The 15,046-nt window shown below is 36.3% G+C and overlaps 2 protein-coding genes across 6 annotated transcripts in view; one reads left to right on the forward strand and one right to left on the reverse strand.

The window, feature by feature from the left end:
• The window catches only part of arhgap17b (Rho GTPase activating protein 17b), a 29,098-nt gene extending 26,425 nt beyond the window's left edge, over positions 1–2,673 (forward strand). For 2 of the 5 annotated variants that reach the window (XM_030141637.1, XM_030141641.1), the window contains one exon: positions 1,342–2,673. In XM_030141637.1, the coding sequence (XP_029997497.1) occupies positions 1,342–1,493 (152 nt within the window). In that variant the 3' untranslated portion in view covers positions 1,494–2,673. Of the gene's footprint in view, positions 1–647; positions 700–1,341 lie in introns of all 5 variants that reach the window. The other 3 variants (XM_030141638.1, XM_030141639.1, XM_030141640.1) reach the window with 3 other exon arrangements.
• A 247-nt stretch (positions 2,674–2,920) lies between these two features.
• Positions 2,921–12,652, reverse strand: slc5a11 (solute carrier family 5 member 11). The gene is made up of 15 exons (XM_030141687.1): positions 12,592–12,652; positions 11,181–11,252; positions 10,900–11,004; positions 10,753–10,812; positions 9,810–9,914; positions 9,542–9,647; positions 9,386–9,466; positions 9,102–9,307; positions 7,652–7,787; positions 7,445–7,552; positions 6,139–6,289; positions 5,420–5,588; positions 5,051–5,266; positions 3,291–3,447; positions 2,921–3,201 (listed from the first exon to the last, which is right to left on the reverse strand). Exons 2-15 carry the CDS (start codon positions 11,247–11,249, stop codon positions 2,969–2,971), a joined length of 1,902 nt encoding a protein of 633 aa, XP_029997547.1. The 5' UTR covers positions 11,250–11,252; positions 12,592–12,652; the 3' UTR covers positions 2,921–2,968.
• Between the last annotated feature and the right edge of the window lie 2,394 nt (positions 12,653–15,046).

Consider the following 15,046-nt stretch of genomic DNA (forward strand, 5'->3'; position numbering starts at 1 on the left):
TGTTTTCATTCTTTTAAATATAAAGTACTTCTTAACTAGCTTTGCAAAGCAAAAGTTCCATGTGTTAGAAATGTTACAAATGTTGACAGTTCACTCTTTTTTCCACAGTGATCTGATGATTACTTCCAACATTTTTATGTTACTTATTTCCACTTGCCATGGAAACAAAGCAGTCTTTATAATAAAATATAACTGCTGTAAAGTCTTGAAACCCTTCATTGCCCTATTTTAAAGAAACTCAAATTCCATCTTAAAAATTTCCCAAAAAATAATCTTTAATATAACACTACAAATAAACAGTAAATGTCATTTTAATTTCTGATTTTGATTGTTGCGTATACTGGCTGATCAGTGCATCCCTGTTAGTTATGAATCATTGATCTTTATAAAGGTGTGTGAAACATGAACAAGAACACACTGTCATTTATATTTGACATTTTCAATGTGATTTCTTTGTTTAGGCGTTGACACAACTGAAATCACACACCGGTCATATGCTGATATTGTATTTAATATCGAGTGATTTCAGCATCCTCTGAGGGCTTATTTATCTTTCTGGCTTTTGGTTTCACTGTGTCATAGTGCCTCGCACACTAAATATAACTGTGGTGATCTAAAGCATGACAGGAAATGTGTAAATATTACAGATGTCTGAGCTGGCGGCCTGCCTGTAAGATGAGCTTTGCAAGGCAGGTAATGGTAAGGATCTGACTGGCTGATGCACGGGCCTTGCTTCTTTTCCCATTGCATGTGTCTGTGTGTTTGGGGGGGGTTAAGAATGCAGCAGTGTGCTCTTCTAAACATGAGGCTGTTTGTGCCCACATACTATATACATACATTTATGTATGATGGTATGTATGTGTGTGTTGACCCTGCACTTTAACCCTTCTGTACAAGTTAACTAACATGCTTGTGACACCAGTGCCACCCCTGAGGCTGAGGCTGGACGGCTTTGGGCTGCTCACAGACTTTTCTCGTAACTAACCAGCTTTGAACTAAACATTTGACCGACAGTGTGCTCTAAATTTGTATGTGCATTTTGTAGAATTTGATGTGGAAACTGATTTTTGTTTTCATATTAATATTTGTGTTAATATTAATACACCAAGGATATGTTAAAATGCAGTATATTATATTGGCTGACTTTAATAAGAGCAATCCTTGGTATCTTTTACTGAGTGTTGTGTAAAAGTGGTGTGTATGTGTGTATACTCCCCAGGTTGATGTGAAACATTTCCTTGAATGTGGCCATTGTTGAGCTTAACTACTTCCTTAAGTTTAAGTTTACAACTTTGCCATCCAGTATGTTTGCTGACTCTATACCTTGATTGCCCTGTATAGATGGAAGTCTGGTCATAAAAGGGATTGGACGAGCCCTGATCCCTGAAGTGGTTATGGACCAAGAGGGGGAGAGCTCTGCTGGTCAGGAGCCCACCGACACTCAAGCCCCACCCCCAGACCTGCGGATCCAATCAGAGAGCACTGCTCTGTGAGAAAAAGACGGACCAGAGTCAGTGAAAAACTTCCATCACTCAGTCAGATCAGATTTGAATGTTGACAATTCAATATCAGGCAGGTATCTAAAAAGCAATGGATCGCTGCAGCCTGTGCTCCACTCACATGATGCTGGTGTTTTCTGGAAAAAAAAAAGAAAAAAAAGATGGCTGCCTTTTCTTCAGTTATGCTGAGACTCAAACCATGAACCTCATCTCACAGTGTTGGTCTTAGAAAACATGACCGTCACTTTGAATATTTGACCAAACATCACTCTCTCTTCTCGATATACTGCTGTGTACTTTGAGATTAGACCATAGAAGCAAATGTGACTTAAATGTGTAACATGAACCAAATAACAGCTGAACTCAGAAGGTGCTGGTGACAATTTCAAAGCATTTACATCTCCTGTTTCTTTAAAAAACCTCTTTATTACTTCTACACAGTTCTATCATCTTTTTTGGGGACAGAAATCTGTGAATTTGGTTTCTAAAAAAATTTGAACTGGTGTGTTTTTTATTGTTTATTCAGCATTTGTAAGCCAGCCTTTGTTGATTTATTTATCATGAAACAGAATCACATTCTGTAATTTTCCCCCCCCCCACTTTTGCCTTATTAAACTCCGGCTAAATGTGATATTCAGCATAAAGGGGTTGTAAAATAATTATAACAGCATCATGATGCATACAGCAGCATAAAGGACCAAAGAAACAGATAGGAAATTCCGATTTATAGCTGTTTGGCTGACCAAATATTTTGGAAAGAGTGCAATACAGAAAGCAATCGTCTTCCAGTGGTATTGGTATATGTAGTAATCTAGCAGAGTAACATTTAATTTTGTTTTCAGATTTTGAATTTCAGCTGATTTACCAACCTCAAAATAGCCTTGATAGTGAAAATTCACTTTTATTATAAAGGGATTTGTATTTCTGGGGGTTTTAATACATATCATTGAAATTATCGCTCTCCCTCGATCTCGATGTCCAGCAACCAAATAATTTTCTTGTATGTAAAATTTTTATTACTCAGACAATCCTTACTTTGTTGGGGTGTTTTTCAGCGCTTTGATTACATGTTTATTTTTTTAAATTTCCTTGCAGCATTTTATGGTGGATTTCTGCACATATTGCATCATAAAATGCATCATTATTCCTAATGATTAAAGATTGTTCAACCACATTTTAAAGTGTCAGTTTCATCTCAATTATGTGTTTTGTTGATTTGCTCATAACTAATAAATGTGGGTAAGAGACCATCTTCACGGTAACTTTTTCTATTCTTTTATGAATGTAAAAAAAGACAATTTCACACAGACTGTAATATCACAGTTGAGTGGATATTCAGTTATTATTTTTTATAAATAATTCATAGAAAGTATCTGTGTTTCTCAGAGAAAGTGACATCTGTACATAAATGCATCTTAATAGTCAGAAATAGTCTGTGCACACATGTCCATTAGGGTCAAATTTGACAATCAAGCCCAGTAGCCAATGATAAAGGCCGTTACAGACAGAGAGAGGATGAGGTTGACATTAACAATTTTCCTAAGATGTGGCTTTTCCTCCAGGGAGCAGACAGCTTGTTCTTGTACAGGAGGAATTACAGGATTATTGTCGCCCTCCCTCCGTCTTTCCATCCCACACAGCCAGTAGAGGGCACACATCAGCCTCGACTGGCTCTGGACACTGGACACAGAGGATGTGGAGTCTGTGGAGGTCATGAGGGGAACTGACGTTAGACAGAAAATACCACTAAACTCCAGATGAAATGTCGTGATGAACAGCGCAGATACTTACCCCTGTGATGGCTTGATTGTCCATCGTTTTCTAGAACTTCCATCCTATCCGTCTGATTGGTTATCACCTCTAAGGTCTTACTGCTCTGCTCCACGGTGAACACCTGCTGTTTAGGCTCCACGGGGTCAAACCTTGTAAACCAGGTGAGCCGAGTCACCTGCACCAGAAAAACAGGAAACAAACACTCTATTTAATGCTCAGTTTAGGTTGGAAGTAAATATGCTCAGCTTTGAAGGAGACCATTTTAAATTCTCAGACTTGAAAACTTCTGAAAATGTCTGGAATGTGATTAAGACCATTTTAGCAGCAGGAGTTGCATAAAGCGCCTAACAGTAATGCAAAATACTAACTAAACATTGATTTATGAATTATTATGAATTATTCCTAAGATAAAATATCAATAGTGTGTTGTTTGGAATAAATACGAACTTTGAAAATAAATGCTCCAAATGACTTGCCTGGAATTTGGGAGAAATATTGTCAATAGTGTTACTTAAAAACAAATCTATAATAAATACTTAAACCAGCGATCTTGTATAACCTTGGACAATAAAGTCAAATTCAGCGTCATACTTCTAAACATTTCAAAATATATTAGATCACTCATTCTTTCTACTTCATAGTGATGTGATGTTAAATTTCAGAATAGTAGAGAAAAGGTATTTTATCACATTCACATATTTTAATATTCACATTGCAAAACTGCATTTGGATGCACTTAACCTCAACACTCTCTAATATACAAGACTGTGCAAAAGGCTTTGGCCACCATTAGTCTAATTAATTAATTTTTTTTAGCAAAGTTATAATGACCACACATATAGAATTCTCAGTCTCTACATTGAGAGACAACCAGGATATAAGGGAAATATGTAAAGCATTACCATCTTCTACAGACCGCAGCATCATGTTGTTATTGTGACGTCCCTTTGCACTTAACACTTTTGTTCAGACAATTTGAGCATTATTTTTCTGGTGTTTTACATTAAGTTTCATTCAATCCATACTGAATGTGAACAAGTGTTTTGACTCATGGGAATGTAGGCAACATCAAACCTGGACATAGAATCCATCTAATTCTGAGCATGCACACACTTCCTGTTTTATTCTGTTGTTATTTGAACAAGAGAGTCTGAGATATACATTTTTTGATTATTTCAACCCTGCTACTACAACAAAGATGATGGTGGTGTGAGCCTTTTGCACTGTACTGTATACATACATTTTTAATCTTGGGGGCAGTATACTGTATATTTATCTGTAATAAACAGAAGTCTGACCTCAACACTTTCAAATCCCTTTTAAAACTCACTTATTTAAGATTGCTTTTAATGTTTAACTGTTTTATATTTATATACCTGCCTTCTGCACCTGCTTTTATCTGTCGTTAATGTGTTTAATTTCTGTTTTTATCTGCTGTATGTAAAGTGTCTGAGTTCCATGAAAAGTGCTGTACAAATAAAATGTATTATTATTATTTATTGTTATTATAGAAGTGGATGGATGGATGGATGGATGGAAGACACAATGTTGAAAATATGTATGCAAAATCATGCCAGTTTGTGAGAGTTATTGACCCCTAGTGGTGCTGCAGAACTGCTTTACACCAAATATTGTATTATAGCATAAATACAAACAGAGATTCAGATAGGAGAGTGGAAACACATTTAGAATAAGGCGAAGACAAAGAAGCAGAAGAAGAAGAATCACAAAAATCCCAAAACTGAATTCAGGGTTTTGTCAGGTTTTATGGGCCTCACCTGCTCCGGCCTCGGCTCCTCTGTGGCCAGGCTGACCACAACCACTATGACTAGCGTGATGAAGGACAGTAACATGGAGAAGTACAGATAATGGACATATTTCAACACTGCGGGCCTGTCGTCTTGTTCATAGCACAAGGGTGCAGGGTAGATGAAGTCGAGGGCCATGCGGATACAGCCGATCACCAGGCCAATAATCAGGCCCCAGAACGCACCCTTAAGGGAAACACAACCACACATGCATTCAGTTATATGTGCTTTAGCTCAACTTTCATCATCCAGTTATATCAGAACTCAAAATAATCCATGAACATCACAGAAATGGTGTTTTCCTACAAATATTGATATCAGTCAGAATCACAGTCTTACCTTCTCATTTGTCCTTTTCCAAAAGCAACCCATTATGAAGATTATGGACACAGGAGGCTGAAGGTAGGTGCTGATGGTCTGGATGTAGATAAAGAGCTGCCCACCCTGACTGGCCTGGACGACGGGTATCCACACTATGGACACAACCACCAGCACGAGCACAAACACTCTGCACCACGCACATGAAACAAGCTTTATGTGTTTTTAATGGAATAGCATCGTTTTTTCCTGCATATTAATTTGATGTCAGAAAAAGTGGCATTTTGTATTTTGCAGGCCTTTACAAATAGTCCAGAGGGGGTGTGTGTGTGTGTATTTGTGTGTGTGTGTGTGTGTGTGTGTGTGTGTGTATGCGTAGGCTTTAAATAAAAGAAAACCTGGAAAAGTCATTATGCAGAACATGCAGAAAAAGGATTTATGGTTTGGGTGAATATAACAGAAACATCTAACAACTTACTATACAATTTGGTGGATGATTTAATCCAAAGTGCATTATAATGGCATATGTGGTTACTTTTTACATGTAGATGATCCAAGTGAGACTGAAATAGTCTTCATGACAGATAAGGCTTTAACCTTTGACTTAAGTCCGCAGTGGAAAAAACAGACGGGTGGTCTACTGCACAGAAACTTAGTGAAAATATTAAATTTATGAGTTCATTAAAGTTCTCTTCAGAAAACCTTATGGAAATGTGTTTGACTTTGGTTTCTGGACCTACCTGCCCACAATCATAAGCTCCCACTCAGATGCTCTGGATCTGAAACTCTTCCACAGGTCTATTGTAAAAATGGTGCTGGCGCTGTTGAAGATGGAAGTCAGAGACGACATGAGGGCAGCAATCATCACCGCCATCATCAGGCCACGAAGACCTGGAGAGAAAAGGAAAAGTCTTACTGCGGTTCATTGTCATTTGAACATAAACATTACATTACATTAAAATAAAAATTGACAGGACGGAAAAATAAAGATCCCAATGAACAATGTAACATAAAATAAAACCAACCTTGATTAGTAAAAGGATTGTAAAAGTACATTGTTTGAATTAAAAGGCTAAAAAATGAGGTTGACACATGGCATATCGGAACAAAATGGCCTTATACCATATAAAATATTTTACATTAAATGCATTATTTCATCTTACCTCTCTCTACTTCTATAAACAAAGGCTTTTCTCCTAACCTTGGCAAAACTAAAACTAACCCTAAAATTAAATTTAAACTGAAACTTTTTACTTCCTCAGAAAGAAAATAAATGCACATGCAACATTATATAAAACAAAAGCCATAATAATAAAAACCGGAAAGATTAAATAAAAATACATACAATGGAAACTATAAAAATAAATAAACTGTTTAAATCTATAATACAACTCATCTATACAGCCACTTTTTTATTATTTTATTATAATCTTTATTTAACCAGGAAAAAGCTCATTGAGATTAAAAATCTCTTTTTCAAGAGTGCTCTGGCCAAGACAAGAGCAGCAGTAGAAGATACACAGAATAAAAATCACAGCCATACCTCCACACTAAAAACATACATAAAAAAAGTACACATAAAACACAACAGAAGTCATTACTAAACACTAAATAAGAAAATACATGTAAAACATCACCATTATTTTAAAAAGTACTAAAAGTAAAACAACAATGTTCCTTAAAAGCATGTCAAAGCAGAACCCAATTCAATCAATTAGAAAAACATGTACATCCAGATTTATCCTTTTCCCATTCATCTAAAATGACTTTGAATGTATTAAAAGAGACCAGTCCCTTTAGTTTTATCTCCTTCTGTAGGTTATTCCAGGCAGTGGGAGCAGAATATTTAAAAGCCTTCTTTCCCAGTTTTGTTTTGACTTTTGAAACTCCTAAAGATCCCTCCATCTATCCATCCCTCCATTAATCCATCCCTCCATCCATCCATCCATCCATCCATCCATCCATCCATCCATCCATCCCACAGCTGATTTGGAAAACAAAAGGTTTTGCGTTTTCGGATACGCTGTGTAAAAGATAAAGAGTTACCTGCAGGCAGTAGTTCTATAACCAGTCTGGCATAGGCTGTGTCTGAACAACCCACAGGGTTACCACAGATCTGCTTACACAGCTCAGGGTCTGCACACGCCACATCATCTACACAAACATCATAAAAACACACTGTGGTCAGACTATAGTTTGTATCAAATACGGTCTTTTATGTGCTATCTTAATTACATATATTTCATACTGTACCTGTGTAGAGTATCCTGCTGATCATACCAGGCAACATGATGGCAAAGAAAGGCAGAATTTTGAGGTACGCAGCCAGCAGGGATCCACCCTTTGCATGAGTAAGGGTCTTTGCAGCCAGAGAACGCTGCACGATGACCTGCGGAGATACCGACCACAGTTTACCCTAATGTAGCTCCCTGTTATTCAGGAGCCTGCAGGTATTAGGGGGTAAAAGGTCTGATGTCCACAAATGACATGATCATGTTGGAGGTTCATACATTTAATTGGATTTGGCTTGTAGGCATACGGTTACTCTGATCCTGTACAAAACGAATTTTTAATATTAGTGAGAAAATGACAAATAAACAAGATGATGGATTTGAAAGGAAGCTTCTTTCGGTGCCATAAATGTAAGCAGCATAAAGTCAATGGCAAAGCCTGAAATTGCATGCTTATAATTTGTTCACAATAGCATGTCACATATAAGAAGAAATAAAAAACAATATGTATTATGGCCTCTTGGGGTTGTCCATCTTCCTGACTCTGCCCCAGTTTGCCAGAACATTAAATTGTTTGAACCCTAGATGTGTCAAGTATATCTACATGTTTTTGTAAATTACTAGGAACAATCTATTTTCTTTTATGTGTTTAATTCATTTTTATCTCTGTGTACAGCACTTGGGCCGACTGTGTTATTTTAAAGCGCTTTAAAAATTAAGTTGACTTGACTATATTAAGGAATACCATTAACTAAAGTACATATTAGTAGTATTACTTATGGGTGACTATATAGAACTTATTTGTTGATGTCTTATACAGTCGTGGAAAAAATTATTAGATCACACCTTGTTTTCTTCAATTCCTTGTTCATTTTAATGCGTGGTACAACTAAAGGTACCTTTGTTTGGACATATATAATGATAACAACAAAAATAGCTCATCAGAGTTTAATTTCAGAGCTGACATCTATCCATTTTCCATGTTTTTTTTTTATAATAACCAAAATCATTACAGTTCTTACATCAATATCTATGGCATTGTACTGCCAAAAACAGTGCTTTTAGACATTCCATGTTTTCTTTTCTGTCTGTTTTAGTCACATGATACACACAGGAGTCAGTACTTGATTGCATAACTATTCTTATTGATGACTTTTGATGGTCTAATAACTTTTTCCACGACTAGTTCTCTCAATAATTTCTTAAATTGGGTTTTTTGTGAATCATGACCTTCGTTTGCTTGGTCAGTGGTCATGTCACAATAATACTGATTTCCCCTCAACAATACTTAAAAATGTAGTATTTTAATGAAATGATACGCAGAACTAGAAGTGCTAATAGTGTTTGCATCGATCCAGCAACCCTGTGTATTCATGGTGTCAAGACCGAACTAATCTAAACAAAAAAGGTAAAGAAAACTGAACAGCTTGAATTGAAAGTGACACAAATGACATTTATATTTATTATACTACCTGATCAGAACACCAGTACCAAATGGACGGGATTGACATGCCGATGATGACACCTGGCCAAGGCAGGTCAGAGTTCACTGGGTCTCTGAATATGTGGAAAGCGTCATCCCGAGGGATACCACAGGTTGAGTTAGGCACTCGGAACGAGGGGATGGCATTGGGATATTTTTCCAGCATAGCGTTCCAGCCTCCTACCTCTGCAAAGCCTTGAGAGGAAACAGACAGATGACATAAGTATGACATGTCAGCTGTTAGGCATGTTGTGTTTGTTACATTTGACTTACTGAAGCCCATGAGTGTGAGCGCCCCTGCCAGCATGATCACAGTTTGAGCAGCATCGGTATAAATAACCGCAGCCAGACCACCTATGACACAACAGACAGTTTGAGACTCTTACACTGTTGGAGTGTTTAAGATGTTGAGACAAAGGCGGAAATTACCTGCCACTGTGTACAGAGCTGTGATTGACAGCAGCAGCACCACCGCCAGGTAAATGTCCCACTGTAGAGCCAGCTGAATAAACAACGCACCAGCATACATGTCCACCTGACCAGAAGCACGCAAAAAAACTGTATAATATGTAGAAAATACCAGCACAAATGTGTCTGACAGATGGGAATTGATAGATCACAAAGCCACCAAGGGTTCAAGAACACACATGAAAACAGTTATTTTCCAAAACAGAGTTATTTTGGATTCGTATCATACCGATATCTTTGTGAAGATGTAAATGAATAAGTATAAGACAGTTAGAAGTAACTGTGTTCTTCTTCCACCAAAACGCTTCTGCAAATATTCTGGCATTGTTGTTACCTAGAGAAAGGGAGATCAAATATTAGAAAATAAAAAATGGATGGATGGATGGATGGATAGACAGACAGACAGATGAATGAATGAATGAATGAATGGATGGATAGACAGACAGATGAATGAATGAATGAATGGACAGATGAATGAATGAATGAATGAATGAATTAATGACTTAATGAATGAATGAATTAATTAATTAATTAATGATGGGTGGTTGGGTGGATGGATGGATGGATGGACGGACGACAGATAGATGAATGAATGAATGAATGAATGGATGGATGGATGGATGGATGGATGGGCAGATGAATGAATGAATGGATGAATGGATGGATGGATGGGTAGGTGGATGGATGGACGACAGATGAATGAATGAATGAATGAATGAATGGATGGATGGATGGATGGTTGGATGGATGGACAGACGGGTGGATGGATGATGGACGGGCAGATGAATGAATGAATGGATGGATGGATGGATGGATGGATGGATGGATGGATGGATAAATGAATGAATGGATGGATGGATGGATGGATGGATGGACGGACAGACGGGTGGATGGATGATGGACGGGCAGATGAATGAATGAATGAATGAATGGATGGATGGATAAATGAATGAATGAATGGATGGATGGATGGATGGATGGATGGATGGATAAATGAATGAATGAATGGATGGATGGATGGATGGATGGATGGACGGACAGACGGGTGGATGGATGATGGACGGGCAGATGAATGAATGAATGAATGAATGGATGGATGGATGGATGGATGGATGGATGGATAAATGAATGAATGAATGGATGGATGGATGGATGGATGGCAGACACCTCACCCCAGATGCGATGTAAATGGGCAGGAAGAGCCATCCCAGCAGCAGTAACATCACCATACCCTGTCAGTTTCCACATAACACAACGATGACAAACATCCTACCACAGTGGTTCACTTACACTCAGCTTTACTGTTCTGAGTCTCTTACATTCCATTCATATGCAATGGCTCCAATTCCTGCTGCAGCTCCAGACCCTGCCAGACCAATGAAGTGTCCACTGCCAATGTTACTGGCAAAGAGTGAGGCCCCCACCTAAATGTAAATCAGAATTTCACTTTTATATCAATCTTTGATCAGATGAGTCTTCTTCCTTAATCTGATTTAGGTTAGATGAAGAGCAAATGCACATACAACATCTGACTTCCAATGACTGAAGTTTTTATTACTATAATGTGATCGTTAATTAGTCTCATCCATATTTGACTCACTGGCCACCACGTCATGTTCTTCCCAGCCAGGAAGTATCCATCCACTGTGCTGCGCTTTGTCCTCAACATCGACTGGTAGAAAATGTTGGAGAACATATTAAAGATATGGAAGAAGAAACAATGTCACTTCATGATTCCTAACATTATTTCCTACGTGAGGAAAAAAATACATATGTCTAAATTTCATGCTGGCTTTGACCATATTCTGTGCATTTTCACTTTAAAGACAAAATGAAATGAAAATTGTGTTTTGTATCATTTGCATATTTAGGTGTATAATTATTATTGCTTCTCAGAATCAGATCACTTTATTTTCATTCAGCAAATTAACTGAGTAAATGCAACAAAGACTTTTAAGAATTCAGTATGCCACGTACAAGAAGAATTCATTTAATGCACAGGTGTCAAACATGTGGCCCGGGGGCCAAATTCGGCCCGCCAAAGGGTTCAATCTGGCCCCTGGGATGAATTTGTAAAATGCAAAAATTACACTGAAGATATTAACAATCAAGGATGTTCAAATCATTTTAGGTCATTTCAGTCTAAAGTGGCTCAGACCAGGAAAATACTATCATAATAACCAATAAATAATGAGAACAGTAAATTTGTCTCTTTGTTTTAGTGTAAAAAAAAAAAAGGAAATTTACACAAAAATGTTTACATTTACAGTCTAGTCTTTAACATAAAATGTGAATATCTGAAATATCTTAAGAGAAGTATGTGGAATTTCAGTAATATTTGTCCTGTTATTTAATGTTTTATGTATTTGTAGATCCACTGTGATCTCTAAGTTGTGATTCACATGTATAAATGATAAACTAAGGCGCAATATTGCTAACATTGCACTTATTTTACCAAAGAATTTTCAGGTTGTTCATATTTGTTCATGTTATGTTCAAGTACAATTCGTATGTAAACATTTTCATTACGGAATTTACTTTTTTCACTCAAAAGTTCTTATCCTATTATTCATATTATTTGACTGGTCCGGCCCACTTTAACATATTAGACTGAATGTGGCCCCTGAACTAAAATGAGTTTGACACCCCTGATTTAATGTGTAATAAACTATGTAGTTTTTTTTTTTTTTTTATGTTATTCTAGTCATGCAGTAACTACTTTTTGGATGTTCCTGCATGTGTGTTTTCCTATGCTTTTATTTATTAATGATCTGTTTTTGAAGGACATTTGGAACATTTATAACTAGAAAAACACTCGGAGAGACACCCCACCCCACCCCCCCCCCCCCCGATCACCACCAAAATTTTATCATTTGTTACTTGTGCCAGTATCTATATTTCCGGAAAATTTCATCCAAATCCGTCCATAACTTTTTGACTTATCTTGATAACAGACAGACAGACAGACAGACAAACCCCAATGAAAACTGAACAAACTGAACTGTACTTACCCAGAAGCCCACAGCAAGCACAAGTAAAAAATAGACCACCAGGACCACTATGTCCACAGTTACCAGAGCGGTTTTATTCCCTGAAGTCAGTGGAGAAGGGGACATACTGGCCCCCTGACGGCCATCTTTAAGGTCAAAGGTCATCTGTGATAAAATGAACAAAATGCATTTGTTGAGGTTGTTGAATACAGTTGAATGAAGAATGTATCAACAGTTATAACAGATATTCAATCCAACACACATCTGAATGCTGTAATTATTAGAAAGAATGTCTCATATTAATCCTTTCATGCATGACATCCACATTTGTAGACACATAGTTTAAGTTCACTTTCCAAAGGGTTAGAAGGCAACATTCTCCAAACCACAGTCTCTATAGACCCTAAGCAATACAATGAAAAAAGTATCATCTTAGTTTTAGAATTTGGACTGGTCTGTGATCTCATACAGTTTACCTCCTAAGACCCAGCTATGGATTTTCTGTCCATGTGTGCAGACAAGAGTTTCACTGCTTTCCATATGTGTATAAAATAAATAAATAAATAAATAAATAAATAAACAAATTAACTGTCCACCGCAAAGGACATTTCATTAAAAAAAAAAAAAAAAAAAAAAAAGCATCTGAAAAAACTGTTGCATCATGATGTTTCCAATACAGGCAATTATTTAATTTAAAAAAACAAAAACAAAACTTGTATTCCTGGCTCTCAGGAGGGTAAATATCTTCTTAATAAAACCATATTTTAAATAAATAAATAAATAAATAATTCAAAATGCATTCCAACTTTAGCCTAATTTTGAGTAATAAAATCAATCAATCAAAATAAATAAATAAATAAATTAATTACATTAAATAAATCTAGATACTTATTTTCATAATTCATGCATGAAAGGGTTAATGTCAGCTATAATAATGTTAACATAACATGGAGGGAAAAAAAAGTAAAAAAAAAAAAAAAGTTGAAAAAAAAAATTGGAGTCTCTCAAGATATTGTGTATGATTGCAGAGTCTCGGCGTTCTCCTCAAAAGAAACATTCAAAAAGGAGCTTCTGAGGTAAAATGTATACAAGAAATCACAAAAAGCAACAATCAATCAACAATCCAGACAGAAGAATCTGCTTGTTGTCCTGATTTGTCTTGTTAAAAAAAAAAAAAAGTCAATAAAAAGCCTTTAAAATTAGTTATTATGAGTTTGTTTGTTTTTTTTTTTAAAAACCTCTCAGTAATTGGTTTTCACTCCAGGGCTTAGATTTAAAATGAATGAGCAACAAAAAAGGAACCACAGGCTGGAAATATCAAAAAGTATATGTCATACCGCTTTAAAGAAAGAGCACACAAATCTCCATATTCGAAGCATAGAAAGTGTTTGTAGAAGTGAAGTTTGTAAATAGATTTTTTTTTGTTAAAAGTTGAACAGCAGAGGGTTAAGCTGGGGAGTGACATCATAAACTCTAACACTGGAAGATTCTGTCCCATAGACTTACGTTATAAATAAATAAATAAACACTTGAACTGTGACATTTTAAGATTCGTACAAGATATCAGTCAGCTGAACAATTTAATACCTCATAATCTTGCCTTATTTAAAGTTTGAATGGCATTTCTAGCTGAGAGTATGTGAATGTAGTAGAGGGGTTTGAAGGAATTCCCCATTCATTTCAATGGGGAAAAGCTGAATAATCAAAAAACTTTAAAGGGCAGAATTAAGAAAAACGACATCACAAATATTCTCATAGAGCTGGACTTTTTGGTTTTAATAGCTCTAACTATGCACAAGGAATAATGAATCAAAAACATATGACATTATAATAATAAAGAATGGAAACAACAGGAGTGTGATTGTTGATTCCTTCACCATTAGTTATGTAAAATTAATGGAAAAAAGGTTAAAAAATGGCAAAACAATAAGGGGAGGTCAAATATGATGGGCTAAACATACATCTATAAAACTATACATAGTTGATACAATTAACTCATAAAACTATAATGTTAATTATATGTTGATCCTGATGTATTATTATTCATTTCACTCATATAGTTCTATAAGTAAACACTGTATGACTTATATGTGTCTTAATACTATGATACTGCTATTTTTACTTATATACAAAATTATATGTATACTTTGTACATAAATATCTAGATGTTCTGTCCTTAAATAAATGCAGACGCTGTAAATATCTGCTATAATGTTCAACCAGTCTCAATAATGGTGTCAGCCATTTGACTATGGCTCACTCTGGTACTGCCCTTATGCTCTGTTAGATACTATTATCTAGAGAATAAATCAAAATAAACTCACCTTCAGTGAGCTGTCACTACCCGTTTCATTCCAGTTGGTGTTGTGTTAACTGGGCCCAATCGATAAAACGTGTCAGAAATTAGCTGAGGACCAGTCCATTCACCAGAGGATCAAATTCCATTTCCAGGTTGCGTACTACAGGGTTTAGTTAA

The sequence above is a fragment of the Sphaeramia orbicularis genome, chromosome 8 (genome assembly GCF_902148855.1).
Source record: "Sphaeramia orbicularis chromosome 8, fSphaOr1.1, whole genome shotgun sequence".
Lineage (NCBI taxonomy): Eukaryota > Metazoa > Chordata > Actinopteri > Kurtiformes > Apogonidae > Sphaeramia > Sphaeramia orbicularis.

What these genes read in the sequence shown, in the direction of transcription:
- slc5a11 (XM_030141687.1), bottom strand. Translation starts at nt 11,249, where the DNA reads ATGTTGAGGACAAAGCGCAGCACAGTGGATGGATACTTCCTGGCTGGG. An exon ending in CCATTGCATATGAATGGAAT is followed by an intron (nt 10,813 to 10,899) that starts GTAAGAGACTCA and finishes GGAAACTGACAG; the next exon opens with GGTATGGTGATGTTACTGCT. An exon ending in GGTACTGGTGTTCTGATCAG is followed by an intron (nt 7,788 to 9,101) that starts GTAGTATAATAA and finishes GTATCTCCGCAG; the next exon opens with GTCATCGTGCAGCGTTCTCT.